General features: G+C 37.3%; 2 protein-coding genes and 1 non-coding gene across 3 annotated transcripts; all 3 read right to left on the reverse strand.

The window, feature by feature from the left end:
• Positions 1–6669: 6669 nt before the first annotated feature.
• Positions 6670–7692, reverse strand: LOC136418545 (histone-lysine N-methyltransferase SETMAR-like). Its single transcript, XM_066404631.1, has one exon. It carries the CDS (start codon positions 7690–7692, stop codon positions 6670–6672), a length of 1023 nt encoding a protein of 340 aa, XP_066260728.1.
• Positions 7693–10280: 2588 nt separating this feature from the next.
• On the reverse strand, positions 10281–10352 carry TRNAW-CCA (transfer RNA tryptophan (anticodon CCA)). Its single transcript has one exon. It is a non-coding gene; the product is annotated as a tRNA-Trp (tRNA).
• Positions 10353–13577: 3225 nt separating this feature from the next.
• On the reverse strand, positions 13578–15407 carry Atg6 (Beclin-1-like Atg6). Its single transcript, XM_066404682.1, has 6 exons — positions 15206–15407; positions 14960–15129; positions 14754–14905; positions 14333–14578; positions 13787–14281; positions 13578–13736 (listed from the first exon to the last, which is right to left on the reverse strand). Exons 1-6 carry the CDS (start codon positions 15315–15317, stop codon positions 13607–13609), a joined length of 1305 nt encoding a protein of 434 aa, XP_066260779.1. The 5' UTR covers positions 15318–15407; the 3' UTR covers positions 13578–13606.
• Positions 15408–15465: the final 58 nt, after the last annotated feature.

The raw sequence follows: 15465 nt of genomic DNA on the forward strand, positions 1-15465 counted from the left end.
GGTAAAACATATGGTTCCACTATTTCCTGAATATAACGAAGGGCTGTCATATTATCTTTAATGAAGACTAGAGGTGACCTACTTCCATATGCAATGTCACCCCATACCATTAGCCCTACGATATGATGAACATGCCTCTCCATCGTGCATCCATAAACAAAAACGGGATTCATCACTAAAAGCAACACTGTTCCATTCTTGATTCCATTATTGTTTATCTCTGTACCATTGCAGGCGATTACGTCAATGCTAGGGAGTGAAAAGCAACACTCAATGGGGGCGAAAAGAAAACAGCCAAAAACTCTAGTATATCCGACGATTTACTGTATGCATCTCAACCATCCTTCCGTGTTCTTTAAACCATTGATGAACAATCCTTCGAGTGGTACTAAAATTGTCTCTAAGAGCCAAAAATCTAAGGTGGGGGTTTTGACGCTCAGTTATTCCTTTACGTCGTCCGGTGCCCCTAGCTCTGTGTTGACAACCCTTTTCCGTCCATATCTGGTAACATCTCAAAATGGTACGTATCTGTTGATTCTTCTGGCAATTTCTCTAACGGAAAGACTTGCTTCTCGTAACCCTACAATCCGCCCTCTCTCAAAGTCATTAAGCTGAGGAATACACCCAAGTCTACGTACTCAAGGCATAGCAGTCGCCTTTAAAGAACACTTAGCAAAAACAACAATCAAAGGTCAAGCTACGAATGTAGACAAATTCTTTACAATACGAAATAGTACAAAAAAAATTTAAGAGCGGATTACTGTGCGAATAAGACTGAAAATGTTATCAATTGTTGCTGGACTCAAAACATTAGCATGCAAAATATTATTGAAATAAAAAATACAAACACTGAGTGTTTTCCTTTCTTCGTTATTCAGTATACAAGGTGTTTCATTTAAAGCTGTAACTGAAGATTACTCAAAAACGGCACATTGTATGAAAACAAGTTTTTAATTAAATTGTCCGGTAAAAAGGGGTACATGTCATGAAGATAGTGACTTTTAGCCAAAACGCCATTTTAAAGGCAACTTTTTTTTTCAAACGGCAACCCCGTATTTTCTAACAGATCCTTGTAGACCTTCAAAAAATGAATATCTTTTATTTGAACAATTTGTTTATTAGACGTTTTGCTGCAAAGTTATCTTCGATTTTTGTCCAATTTTTAAGATAGTCGTAATTATTGCATTTTTTTTTAGAAAACTTTTGCAATGTATATCCTGTTTAAAACTCATAATAATCCTTCTATCTAATCAAAAAAAAAAAAAATCTATGAAAAAAATATTTTCTTAAATTTCTTCTTGTCAGAATCTATCTTATAACAAAATCTGCAGGAAATCGATATTCTTTTTTCGACAATCAATCTAATTGTTTTGTATGAAATTATTCAATAATTAAAATGGATCGCTACACTTTGGATGATTGATGAATTTGAAAATGAATTTGATTGAAAATGATTTAATTTTTGAAATTGAAATTTGAAATTGATTGATGAGGTGTTGCGTAGAATAAACAATTCTTTTCGAATAAAAATTGACACATGTTTGGAGCAGGAAGAACATTAATTTGAACATTTGCTTTCATAAGTTTCTCAAATTAAGATTTTAAATTGATTTTCCAAATTTTTTTTTTCATTAGATAGAAGGATTGTTATGAGTTTTAAACAGAACATGCATTGCAAAACTTTACTTCAAAAAAAAAAAAATTTCAACTATCTCAAAAATTGGACAAAAATCAAGAATAACTCTGAAGCAAAACGTCTAATAAAAAAATTGTTCAAATAAAAGATATTCATTTTTTGAAGGTCTACAAGAATCTGTTAGAAAATACGGGGTTGCCGTTTGAAAAAAAAGTTGCCTTTAAAATGGCGTTTTGGCTAAAAGTCACTATCTTCATGACATGTACCCCTCTTTACCGGATAACTTTTATTTGAAACTTTTGTTCATGCAACGTGCCGTTTTTGAGTAATCTTCAATTACAGTTTTAAACGGAACACCCTGTATTAAGATTCATGGTGTACTAGTCCTTTATAGAGAGGATCGGAACTGTCCAGTCATTTTCTGGATACCTTAAAAAGTTATTTTGAAAAATAGAAAAATGCCTTTTTAAGATTTTAGAACTAACCCACTTGAAGCAAATATGCTACAGAATAAGCACTGGGGTAGCAAATACTGTTTAAACGCAATAATTTTTAAAAATCACACTGTTCAAAACTAGAAAAACTCATTTTTTGAAAGTCTAGGAAACACTTTGGTACTGGATTGTTTTTTGAGGAATTACGTTAAACATTTCTGAAGCTAATAAATCACGGCACAATAGAGTAGCATGTGTTATTTAAGATTGATAATTTCGTAAAATCTCAGCACTGAGTAATAGAAAAATTCGTTGTTGAAAATCTGTAAAAATCAATTCGGTATCAATCAAAATGTAGCTTCTGGTTTTCGAAGGATTTACTCTCATGGGATTAAAGCTCTTAATATATCACATCATACCAGTGGCGTAGTACTTAAGTGTTAATTTGACTCTTAATTTCCCCTTTTATGATAAATTTATTCCACGCTTGAGCTTCATCTGCTAGACCCAACTTTGTCCGTAAATGAAGAAATTTCTGGACCTGAAAGCTGAAGGAAAAAAACTTTCTATATTCAATGTGACTCAACAATCCTGAGAGCAATAAATTCTCACTTCTGATTCACTTAAGTCCGCGTCATGAGAGGGCTCGTTGACGGACAGTCCGAGTATGACAAATGGCCGAAGAATCGGGATATATATGGCCCCAAGGTAATACAGTTATAACCGCATCCAGAATGGGTCTCTATTAATCATTTTCCGAGGAATAAAAGTAGCGATAGGGGGACAAATAACAGTATTGTCAGACCCATTCTCTTTCACGATATCAATCTTCATGGGGCCGGAAAATCATCGCAGCTGAAGCTGCAATTTGGCCCCTCCTCACCCTTTGCACCTTAAACCGATTTAAAACTAAAAAAGCAATGATTCACCCTTGTAATCTCCAGGAAACGGAGTCCGGTGCGTAATTAATTGCCCAAGTTTCGATGAATATAATTTATGGAAAGGTCGGCCAAGTCCAGCTTTTGATGACCTTCCCAAGAGTTTTCGTAAAACTTACCCTTTGATGGTCACCTTTTTTGCCTTTAGACACACCGTACACGTAGCAAATTACGTAATATTCAAACATCAAAGCGATACACACATGCAGGTCATATCAACAGCCGGCAGCTTAATTCGGCTAAAAGCTGCAGCTAATGCAATATCGGATATAGATGGGAGGCGGATTCGAGGACGCGGCTAAACTATATCTCTAAATCAATTAGGCAAACTTATCATCCAAAGCACAGGGTGGTCCAAAATGAAAGTTTAGAAAATATCTGAAAAAAAACTTTAAATTTGCAGAGCTGACAACATTGCAATTATACATATGAATATATCTGACACAATCGTCATAATGTCACATGGCTAGAATGTGAGATTTTATAGTTATAACCAAAAGGAAAAACGAGTGTCAAAAATATAAACAAATCGACAAATTGAAAGTGTCTAATTTTGTTCGAATACCAGTGGGATCAAAAGTATTCAATTTAATCTTGAAGATTGATTTTGTTGAGTAACTGGTGACCCAACTTTGCTGCACAATGTATCAGACATAACTGCATCTGTTATACCATATGGCTCTAAATTGAAACCTCAAAACTTTTTAACAACTTTTTTGAAAAAAAAGCTTTAAATGGGATAAAAAATACTATCTTTTAACGTTTATTCATTTCTCTAAATGTTGTTTACGTCACTGGTAGAGCAAAATGGCTGATTTTTTCTAGTTGAAGCCTCAAAACAAAAATGTTTCAAAACTACATTTAATGATATAATGCGATTTTCAATCGATCTGTTAGCTTTCGTAAAAAAGAGCTCTAAATAAAAAAATAAATGTAAAACATGCAATACAAGTTGTTTCATCGTATTAGACATAAACAATAAAAAACTTGTTTGTTAATAGAAAATAAAAAAATAAGATGAATAATATAATTTCTAATATAATAACGATAATAACAAAATCTGTTTTCGATTTTGTGATAACAAACGGTTATGGGTTATTTTTATAGATTGTTAGGTAGTGTTCAAAAGTGCGAATAATTTGTTAGTTATGCCTACATTAAAAAAAAAGCTGAGGCTGTGTTTATTTTTACTGGAGCTGGTCAAAACTACTATGCTGTCCAAATGTTGTTCAATAAAAGATTTTTTCTTCTTTTACTTTATTAGTATTATGATTATTATAAATTATATTAATTATCTTATTAAGTTTTTATTTCCTATTAACAAACAATGTTTTTATTATTTATGTACAATAAAACTGAATTTACATTGCATCATTTACATTTATTTTTTCATTTTATAGCTCTTTTTCTCAAAAACTAATCAGTTATTTTTAAATCGCATTACATTATTAAATGTAGTTTTAAAAAATTTTAAATTTGAGGTTTTAGTTAACTCATGCTTCAATTTAAAAAATTCGTAATTCTGCCCTGCCGGCGACGTAAATACCATTTAGAGAAATAAACGAACATCAAAAGATGGTTTTTTTCATGTTTAATGGTGCTTTTAAATTTGAAAGCAATAATAATTAATAAAAAAGTAGGGGGGGGGGGGGGGTAGCATTTAAAGCCGCATGGTATTTGAATATTTGAGCGGCCCTGTGCCTTCGAAAATATCCACCCTTATCTTGAAGACGTTTAAAGGAAATAAACAACAAAAGCTACGAGAAAGAAGGACAAATGCTGGAGGCTTAATGGCCGTTCTAGCTTTCACCTATTTGTCCCTGTGCGATGCAGCGTATAACCTAAAAAAACTACTTCCGAGGTGCGGAAACTACACACGTTTCTCTATCCTCTTCGCCTCCACTCCTAAATTATTTAAATGCAAACACCCTTTTATCGTGCAGTCGTCAAGGTGGGATGATTCTATAAAATAATGTAAAGGGTCGTGTTTCACTCGAGTTGCGTATTCATGGGATAATGGAGGGATCGTTCCCGGGGATTTATGGGGTAGGCATCTTTTGTCCTGGTCCTTCGGAGGTTTATCTTTTTTACGTCAACTGATCGTTTAATACACTGGGCACTGGAGGCATAAACAAAAGGTAATTTTCCCGAGAGCCCAGACGTTAAATAAACACTCACGCAAGCAATGTACACATTGTCCTCTCAAGTGGACATTGAGTTAATACTAGAGACGCCACAAGACAGGATTTCCAAAAGCACAATTGTTAAATAAACACCCGCAAAAGCAATGTACACAAAGTGCTCCCCAAGGGACAATGTGTACAATCGTTTAATACACTCTCAGCTCAGGCGGAAAAAACTCTTTTTGAGAGGACAACAGTGTATACTTTTTCTTCATCAGAGTAGGCAATTTGAACTCTAGATCTTCCAGGAGGACACCAATTTATTGTACAGCAGCTACAGCAAAACTGATTGCAGCAATCGCTTTTCGGGGAAAACATTAGTCGGAAACGAGTAGTATATCGAGAAGTGCATCTTCACAAACAAGAAAGTTATTAACTCCTCTTTCGACACACATAAGCCGTAATTTCGTATGCACTCCCCCTTGTTATTAATCCTCTTCGTCCTTGTTATGCGGAAATCCAACAAAATTAGTCATCCCGAGGCTGCCGGATACGGTCCCCGAAGTTGCCGGAGTTTGATGGTTATTATTAAGGAGGTCTTGTCCTCCGGTAAGCGCGCGGCAAAGGCCGCTGCGGTTTGTTTGAAATTTGAGGTCTCGAGGCGACTTCGCCCACTTCATTCGCGAGCCGTATGTGTAAATTGAATCTACCTTGAAGAGCTCGCAATTTTCTTCCTTTATGTCCTAAACTGAACTGGCTCACAATTTGCTCACTTCGATAAATTATCGGCTCGAGGATGTCGCCCGTCTTCCGACAAATTATTATTTCAAATTTTCGCGGCGCGAAAGTAATTAAAATCTTCATTCGCAGGTACGGGGAAAGTCTGTTTACGACAGGGTCGTAATTAGATTTATTAAGTCTTCATATCTGCACCCTTTATTAAACCTGATCGGCGAGCGCCCCCTTCGGATCTCAATCGAGATGTTGTTGATAAATAGATTAGAGCGTGCAACTCCGAGTTTCGGTCTCGATTTTGAGTGTATAATTAAGCGAACACGTCCAGAAACGAAAATTCGTTGAGTAGAAATCGATAAGTGGGAAGATTTAGGAGATACTAGCGTGTACATTACAGTTCTCTTATCGAGGGTTCAGAAGACCTGCGCTTAGAGCATACCGACTGATTCACGTATTAGGGGAATAAAATGTTGACTGCAGCAACGTCGAGAAATGAATCTATAGTGACACTCGACACCTTCAGGAGGGCCAAATATACATCATGTTAAATCAGTAGAAAAACTGTAAAAATCACAATAAATGCAATGAAGATCGAAAACAAGACAATAAAGGTACGTGTACAGATGAAACCTTCCGGAGGACAATGCGTATACGATATTAAATCACTCCCAAGAACTGCAAGAAAATCTGTAAATATCTTAAAAAGAAATAAATACTGAGTATCTATTAGGTTGATACAAAAGAAATTGCGGTTTCTGACCGTTAATTTTAAATGATCATAATTTTTCTTATGAAATATTTTATTAATCAAAATAAGCACCATTAGCATCAATACAACTCTGCCAACGAGATGAAAGTTTATTTATGCCTCTAGCATAGAAGTCTGTGGTTCTGGAATCGACAAACTCATTGAAGGCCGTTTCTGCATCCCCTTGATTTCTAAAGCATCTCTCCCGCAAGAAATTGTCCAGATGTTTAAAAAAGTGGTAATCTGTAGGAGAAAGGTCGGGAGAATAAGGTGGGTGGTCAAGAGTCTCGTAACCCAATTCATGAAGCTTTTGTCGCGTGATCAAAGATACATGTGGTCGAGCATTGTCGTGTAGCAAAATTGGACCTTTTCGATTGACCAATGCCGGTTGTTTTTGTCGAAGTTTCTGGTGCATCTCGTCGATTTGTTGGCAATATTTCTGAGCTGTAATAGTTTCTCCCGGATCCAAGAAGTTATGGTGGATCAAACCCTCCATAGACCACCAAACAGTAACCATGACCTTCTTCACATGCATGTTTCGCTTAGGAAAGTGCTTTGGAGCCTCATCTTGATCCAACCACTGAGCCAAACATCTCCGGTTATCGTATAGGATCCATTTTTCATCACACGTCACAATACGATTGAGAAATGGGTCGTTCTTGTTGCGTAGAAGAAGCCCCGACGATACGTCGAAACGACGATTTTTTTTAGTTTCATTCAGTTCGTGCGGTATCCATTTATCGAGCTTCTTTACCTTTCCAATTTGTTTTAGATGGCGAACGACAATTGACTGGTCTACATGGAGTTCTTCTGCAACTTCTCGTGTGGTTTTGCTCGAGTCAGCTTCAATTAAAGTCTTTAATTGGTCGTCATCAAGTTCTGATGGTCGACTGCCGTGCTCTTCATCTTGGAGGCTTTCATTGCCACTACGGAATCGAGCAAACCACCATTGTACCGTACGTTCACTAGTAGTATTCTGTCCAAATGCTGTGTTAATATTGCGGGCCGCTTCAGTCGCTTTTCGACCAAGCTTAAACTCAAACAAAAAAATAGCTCGAAATTGCTTTTTTTCTAACATGTTGAAATTAAAGAAAATACAGTTTCAATTAAACACAAGCACAAAATTATTTTAACCAAAGTAAAGAATAGAACCTGACCTTTAAAATGGTATGCAGTATGTAAATATTTATTTAAGATTTTACTAAGAATTTCGACAAATTAAATGTACAACATAAAAACCGCAATTTCTTTTGCATCAACCTAATACAATAAAAATTTAGGCTCGAACTTCAGTGTGCATTTGAAACCTTCAGGAGGACTGCGTGTACATAGCATTAAATCGCTCGAAACTCTGTAAATATTATTTCAAAAATGTTTTAGATGTCGAGCAAAACTCTGAAAATCTAACTGTACACATGGGACCATGTGCACTAAAGCACCGCCAAGTTTTCAATTGCGCCGTTCAAAAAAAAAACTAACAGAAACGATATTGGCCTCTTCTGCGATATAAAGGCAAAATAAATTGAAGCCAAATTAATAAAAGTCAAAACCTATTGAGGCAAACTTTCCCATTTCGTCTAATTTTTTAGGTTTCCGTTCTCATAAGGCGCAAGTAAGTAAATGATTGATGTCGGCTCGGTTTTCAAAACAAAATTACCAATATTATAGAGTTCCGGAATCCAGGCTTAAATTGACGTTATTAGATTCCGGGAGGGGAAAATTCCCGCATTTTCCCTCTGCCTTCTTGTAAATTAGGATCACAGAAGGGAATTCGGCGTTATCATCCCAGTGCGAATAAACCTCCATTTATGACGCGTACGCGACATTAAAGGAAATGCATGAGCTTTAATGGCGAAGCATTAATTCACCTTAGAACGCGGAAGCCGCCCGATCATCGGGAATTTATTTTATCTCGACCGGAAATGGCGTGAATCAAACAAAGGCGTATTTTACGAGCGATCGATAAAAAAAATCGCCTGATTGTCGAAATAAAAGAGCAATTTTCAATCTGGCAACGGTGAAACGGGACGTTTCAAAGTCGAATAAAATGATGGAATCGTTTACGTTCTTCTTCGTTTTTTTTTGTGGAGCATGGCCAGGGGGAAATTCCTGGGAAAGCGATACATCTGGAGGGTGTATTATTGACCTTTCCGATGGCAAAAACTACAGGTCGATAACACGATTGGGAAGGGAGATAATACACGTTACACTTGAACCTTCAAATTCAGGAATTGCAACGTTAATGGATGCCCAAATGTACTATAGAGAGCAGTACTTAGCGGATTAATAGAAACATTTTACTAATGGCTTCACAAAATGGTTTACCCGACGTGAATGTATAAAATTTAATTCAAGAGATGGAATCCCGAGTGTACATTTTTGAGGATCCAATGACAGCATTCCTTGTAATCAAGGAACAATTTGAATCAGTTAATTCAAGATAGACTTTCAGCAAGTGCAAGGTCCAAATGTAAATAGAAAAAATCAAATGTAGTCAGCGGTATTTGTGACACTGTGTGAGCATTTTTAGTTACGTAAGACTCATGGAAGCACTTCGTGGACGTTTAAAAGTAGAATTTTAGAGAAATACAGAAAGTGCAATATCCTGCCCGTTACCTCATGTGATTTTGGAAGTTGAAATATACTCAGATGTACTTCAGTTCGCAATGTTGTTCGCAATTTTAATGCACGTGAAAAGTTCTCCACATTGGAGGACCAAATGTACGCGACATTTTGCGCGCCCTGTGCCTTGATTTATGTGGATTTGTTCGGACTATTTTCAGAGAAAGTCCCTCGTTTACAAAGTCAAATAAAAAGGGGTCTCGCCTAAATGAGGCAGACATTCAAGGACGACATCCTGGTCTCCTCACCCCGTCCCAGATTTCAGCGCTTCGCTTGTTCCAGAGCCAGCAAGTAGAACCCTCACTCAAACTTTATATTTTTCAAATAGCACAATTACATTACACGTCCGAACGGCCACGGCACAATACTCTTGACCTTCCTTCGCGAGGATCGATACATAATCTGATCTCTCTCCTCGAGGGTAGGGGAGGGAGGGGGGGATGCCAAAAAGCGGACATTGTGCTTTCCGAAACTGATTGTGTTGGCGCAGTAAACGGGACGAAATAAGCTCCGAGTTTTTTCATAATAATCCAATCCGAACAATAAAAAATCCCAGCGATAGAAATCGGCAAATTGGATTTTCGTTAACGACAATTTTATGACCCTTAGTGCAGGGGTTATTATCGATTATCGGCAGATATAATTGCATTTACTTATACCTAGATTTAGTTGGATAAGAGCGTTATACAATCCCAAAAAGTTTGCATAATAATTGCCCCTTCCAGTCTATTATTACAGCGCGGTATAACTACCTGAACGACGGCGGCACTTACGCTCTACGATCTGTACTTTCCAACTTTTAATAGAAAAAAGTTCCGGATTATTATACTCGAGGGAAGAACGGAAGGTTCCTTTTATTCTGACCTGGTTTTTAAATTGTTCTATTATATGGTATCAAGTGGAGATGCTGTGGAAACCCTTCAAGATAGAGAAGGAAAATTATTTTTAATTACTTAAAACCATCTAAAAACTATTTTGACCACATTTTCGTGTAAGGGAGTTAAAGGGAAGTAATGGGGATTTGAAAAAAAAAAAAATTAAACGTGACCCCGACGTGATTTGAACACGCAACCTTCTGATCTGGAGTCAGACGCGCTACCGTTGCGCCACGGAGTCGTAATGAGAAGAGCGGCTTTGATACTACATAAACAGATCAGAAGGTCATCTGGCAAAAACTTTAATATATAGAGTAATGTATTATAAAATTTTCAAATGCCCTCAAAAAAATTGGACAGATCAATGTATGTATAAAATAAATAAATATTTATTTTAAATATTTGTCTATATTTGTACTAATTTAATAAGAGATTACCCTCCAGCACCGTCTCTTATTAAATTGTCGTAGTGACATTTCCATTTTTATTTGAGGCTAATTTAAGGGATTCCCAGATATAAATGATGAAATTATACTTATCTCCTGAAGACTTATGTATTGCAAAACTGGTGGTAGTAGAGGAGATAGTTTTAGTATAGCAATTCATGATCAGTAATAGTTTTAAGACTGAAGTTAAGGTTGTTTTTCGAGTCTCAGGCTAGTAGCATTCCATAGGTCGTAGTAACACAACTGTTTATGGTGTTGCTACTGTAAACAAAGGTTGATGTCCCACCACTAAATACCGAAATTTTCTAACGAAAAAACGGGATTTGAATGCCCCAAATAACTAACGATTATGGCCCACAACGCACGCAAAAAATTTCAAATACATCCCTGTCAACTAAAAAACGTCATACGTCAAGTAGAATTCAAAAATGATGTTTTTGATACTACATATAGAAGTCCAATATGTGCAAATGTGATTTAACTTTTTAACACATTCTCAAGCAAGATTTGCTTAATAAATGTGATAAATGGAACTTAAGTAACGAAACTTTAATCCCAGTAAAAGGCCCCAATAGCGATTTTAGAGCTACAATGAATTATTTTAGGGCCTCAATAAGCGTTGGTATGGAACTCAATTTTAGAACATTTCACAGAGGTTGTAGCTGTAGTGCTTGGAGCATCTTCTTATTGCTGTATACAAACTTCATCGTGCTAACACAAATGCCGGCAAATTTATCGCGAGGGAAAAGGTTTTTAGAGACCAAAATTTCCGAGGATTGAGCTTGAATTCCGCATCCGAAGCTTTCAAATTTGCAACTGGCATAAACTCAAGTTCACAAATTGTATTCTCCGTGCTGCATAACTGCTCTGATTATACTCCACCAGAACCAAGAGCAAATGCAATAACAAATGCTTTAACAACTTCTCCTGCAAAATTTCCTCATAAATCACGTTTCAATCGACTTTTTTTGCGTGAAAATGGCTTGTGTAACTACATTTAAGGCTGCCGCGAAAAATGCCCCACCTCAAACTTTTCCAATTATAGTTCTAGGACAACCGGCGAAAAAGACGAATCAATCCGATAAAAAGATTGTCCCGTGTTTAAGTTTAAATTGAATTTCCCATTTCCTGGCATCGTTCCGATACGACTCATTAAAAAGTCGGGTTTTTGATAGCGCGACGGAATAGTGCCGTTAGTTAAGCCGCGGCCCCGTCTTTCTCTCGTTAGTTTCCGTGCCAATTTGCGGCTTTGGATCGCGGTAATGAGGACTCTTATTCCGAATTAAAAAGAGGGATTTATTCGAGTTTTTATCCGATGAAAGGACGCTCAACTGCGTTATCAATTAGGGTCGCTTTGAGATGGATCCGGACCAGTACACCTTCGGTTGGTTAGCATTGGAAAGAAATAAAAATAAATCAATATGAAATTAACTAGTTTAAATTCGCGAACAAACGCAAACACCAACTTGGAGGCGAATAGTTTCAGGCAGCCATATTGCTGCACCCAAGTGCTCTAATAGCTCTGAAAATGCTATTAATCCTACTCTACTCTACACTGCTGGTAACTTTAATGACTCTCTAAAATTCTGCGACTGATTCTAGTGAGTTCTTTCTCAAATTCTTACTCCCGCCGCTCCTTTATAAACTAATTGCGGTTTTAACATTTTTATTAGTGAAATAAGTGCAAATACGTTCGTATATATAGCGATATATTTAGCAACCTTCGTATTAATTATAAGGTGTACAAATAAGTTTTCGCTGTTAGACAAAACATGGCCCCACCAGAAGATTTTCTTAAAATTGTCGTAAAACGTACTATCCCAAGTTTGGTCATCTAGTGACAACATGACCTTACGGGGGGAGAAATATTAAAGACTCCTTATCAGTATCACATAACTTGTTTCGTTCAATAATTTCAAGTTTTGCCCCGATTAAGCGTCATTTGCGGGAAGTTTTAATCGACTTCTTTAATTTGAAGAAATCTGTAGCTGAGGCGCATCGATTGCTTGTAGAAGCATATGGTGAGGCTGCTTTAAGTGAGAAAAATTGTTACGAGTGGTTTTACAAATTTAAAAACGGTGAATTTCATGTGAAAGACCTAAAGTGTACGAAGATATGGAATTGGAAGTATTATTGGAGGAAGATTCATCCCAAACGCAAAAAGAACTTGCACTTACATTCGAAGTAGCTCAACAAGCAACTTCGCATCGTTTAAAAGTGTTGGGAATTAGGTTCTTTATGAATTGAAACCGAAAGACGTTGAACGCCGATTTTGCATGAGTGAAATGCTGTTTGCGAGGCTTAAAAAAGGGTTTTTTGCATCAAGTAGTCACTGGCGATAAAAAAATGGGTCCATTGCGATAACTTGAAGAAGAGAAACCATATATTTATGAAAAAAACTAATGTTGTGTATTTGGTGGGATCAGCTTGGTGTTATATATTATAAGCTGCTCAAACTGAACACAATCATTACTGGAACTCTCTACCGAACATAATTAATGAGATTGAGCCAAGCACTCAAGGAAGAACGCACCCATTACTACTCCAGACACGATAAAATTATTCTCCTACATGATAATGCTCGTCCGCATGTTGTGGTGCCGATTAAAACCTATTTGGAAACACTTAATTGGGACGTACTACTCCACCCGCCATATTCACCAGACTTTGCCCCATCCGACTATCACTTATTCCAGTCGATGGCACATGCTCTGTTTGAGCAACGCTTTACATCATATGAAGATACCAAAGATTGGGTCCATTCATGGATACCTTCAAAAAATGAAGAGTTTTTCCAACGTGGTATTCAAATGCTATCAGGAAGATGGGAAAAAGTAGTGACTAGCGATGGACAATACTTTGAATAAAACATAATGCACTGTTCTTTCACAATAAATTCCTAATTTTTGATATCAAACGGCGAAAACTTATTTGTACCCCTTATACAATATTATTATTCAGTCTGATATTTCTGCATTTATAAACCCAATATTAATTATATTTGTACACAAACTAACAGAAATTTTAAGCTTAAATAAAAGCGAGAATTCTAGCGCTGCGGGGGAATTTCTTCCCCATTATTATCGAACAGGGAGGCTACAAAAGCGATGCCCCACTTAAGGTCTGTCAGCATGAATTTCAGAGCTTTCGTCCACTGCTCCTCGGATATTATCGTGGCCCTAAAAAAAAACCGATTACTTGTCACCCTTAACACCTGGAAAATTCATACCTCAAGGTATATTTGACATTGTCCGAGTCTTCGATCTTGCCATTCATGACTCGATAAGGAAATTTAAAGACTTTATCATTTTTCTCAAGCTCCTCAACTCTCTCAGTGAACTGCTGCAAACACCCCAAGAAAGCAGCCATTGCAGTATCAAATTTGGTGTCCCAGAGATACTTAGGGCCCCCAGAACCATATAGAGGAAGTTTTTTATTCTCGCCAATGACCTCAATGTATGAGTGGCTGCCATAAGGCACTGGACGATGCGTTTCAAAATTGAGATTGATTTTCCTTGCTAAAGTGCAAAAGAGGAGCACTGTCTGGCCCCAGGCAGTGTTGATTTCTGACCAGGTAACTGGTACTGAGGGGAGAGTGCCCAATCGGAAGTTGTTGATGGTGCCAAAGTGGCCTTGGTGCCAGATATGAAAGGCCCCATTGAAGACATTGGTGTGCTTGAGCTTCTCCAGGTGATTTTCGGCAGAAGTTAGCTGACATTTCAGGCTAAAAGAACCATATTTCCTTTGTCGCAATTTGAAAGGCGAAAAAATCTACCTTTGTCCCTCGTCTTCAGCATCCAACCACTCCTGTTTATGTCTCACACACTCCTTCCAATACACATCCTCCTCCTTCATAATTCTTTTTGCAATTTCTTCTTGCTGCACAATGGTTTTTATAGTTATTTCTTCCTCACTTTTCATTGCTTCCAGCTCAGCAAGTAGCCTCCCCTCTTCCTCACACAATTCACTCAACTCCCTCTCAAGATCTACCAACTTAGGTTCATCTCTTTCACTCTGGAGGCTGTAATTAAACTCCATTTAAACAGCTGCAAAACCCTCCAATAAAACCAAAAGGGGACTAAGACTTTTATGCCAATAGGCAATTAAAACTATTTTGCCCCCTTTTGGTTTCTCCCCACAATTATTCTTTTTGCCCCTGAGTATCCCTAATGGGACTAAGTAAAACTCATAAATACATTTTGTAATATTCGCAATAATTATCGTAATCCTTCTTGGTTGCCTCTAGCTGCTGTTCTAGAATTTCAATTAAATAATCCGAGCACTCCTCACACAAGGGATGGTCAATGTCCGAGCTCCCCGAGAGATAGTCAAATAGTTTCGCTTTGATCTATGAAGGCATAGGTTTAGTACTAAGAGTTGGGAGATTGATAGGAGAAAATACTCGAAAGTTTTCACTGAGAAGATCCACCTCATTTTCGTCGGAAATGAGCATAAAGCCACTGGTCCCGTTCCTCGAAACTATGTCATCTGACAGCCTGCAGGGAGGCACGTAGTGGTCGAAACTGGTAGCTTGCGACTCTAGATCTATGTCGGTATTGGAATGTATTGGTACTGGAAATTTAATTAGGCCTCAGAATGAAATATCAACAAGACGTTATAAACAAAGAAAGGACAACTTTGCACTCACAATTCAGCTCTGCCGAGATGTGTTCGCTGAACGAATGCAGCGAGTCGTCGAGCTTGAGGCTCTGGGAACATCTCTGGCATGTGAAAGACACATAAACTTTATCCTCTGCCATTATTTCGGCAAAAAACTACATGGTCACTGGGTCCCACTAAGGGTAATCGATAATGCGTCCGCCATGTGTTTACGTCACAATCATATGACGCATGTGCAACAGCTGAGCTGCGACTTTCATGATTGGCCGATTCTCAGATATATGATAT

The sequence above is a fragment of the Euwallacea similis genome, chromosome 35 (assembly GCF_039881205.1).
Source record: "Euwallacea similis isolate ESF13 chromosome 35, ESF131.1, whole genome shotgun sequence".
Lineage (NCBI taxonomy): Eukaryota > Metazoa > Arthropoda > Insecta > Coleoptera > Curculionidae > Euwallacea > Euwallacea similis.

What these genes read in the sequence shown, in the direction of transcription:
- LOC136418545 (XM_066404631.1), bottom strand. Translation starts at nt 7,692, where the DNA reads ATGTTAGAAAAAAAGCAATTTCGAGCTATTTTTTTGTTTGAGTTTAAG.
- Atg6 (XM_066404682.1), bottom strand. Translation starts at nt 15,317, where the DNA reads ATGGCAGAGGATAAAGTTTATGTGTCTTTCACATGCCAGAGATGTTCC. An exon ending in CATCTCGGCAGAGCTGAATT is followed by an intron (nt 15,130 to 15,205) that starts GTGAGTGCAAAG and finishes TTAAATTTCCAG; the next exon opens with TACCAATACATTCCAATACC. An exon ending in TTCTCAGTGAAAACTTTCGA is followed by an intron (nt 14,906 to 14,959) that starts GTATTTTCTCCT and finishes ATGCCTTCATAG; the next exon opens with ATCAAAGCGAAACTATTTGA.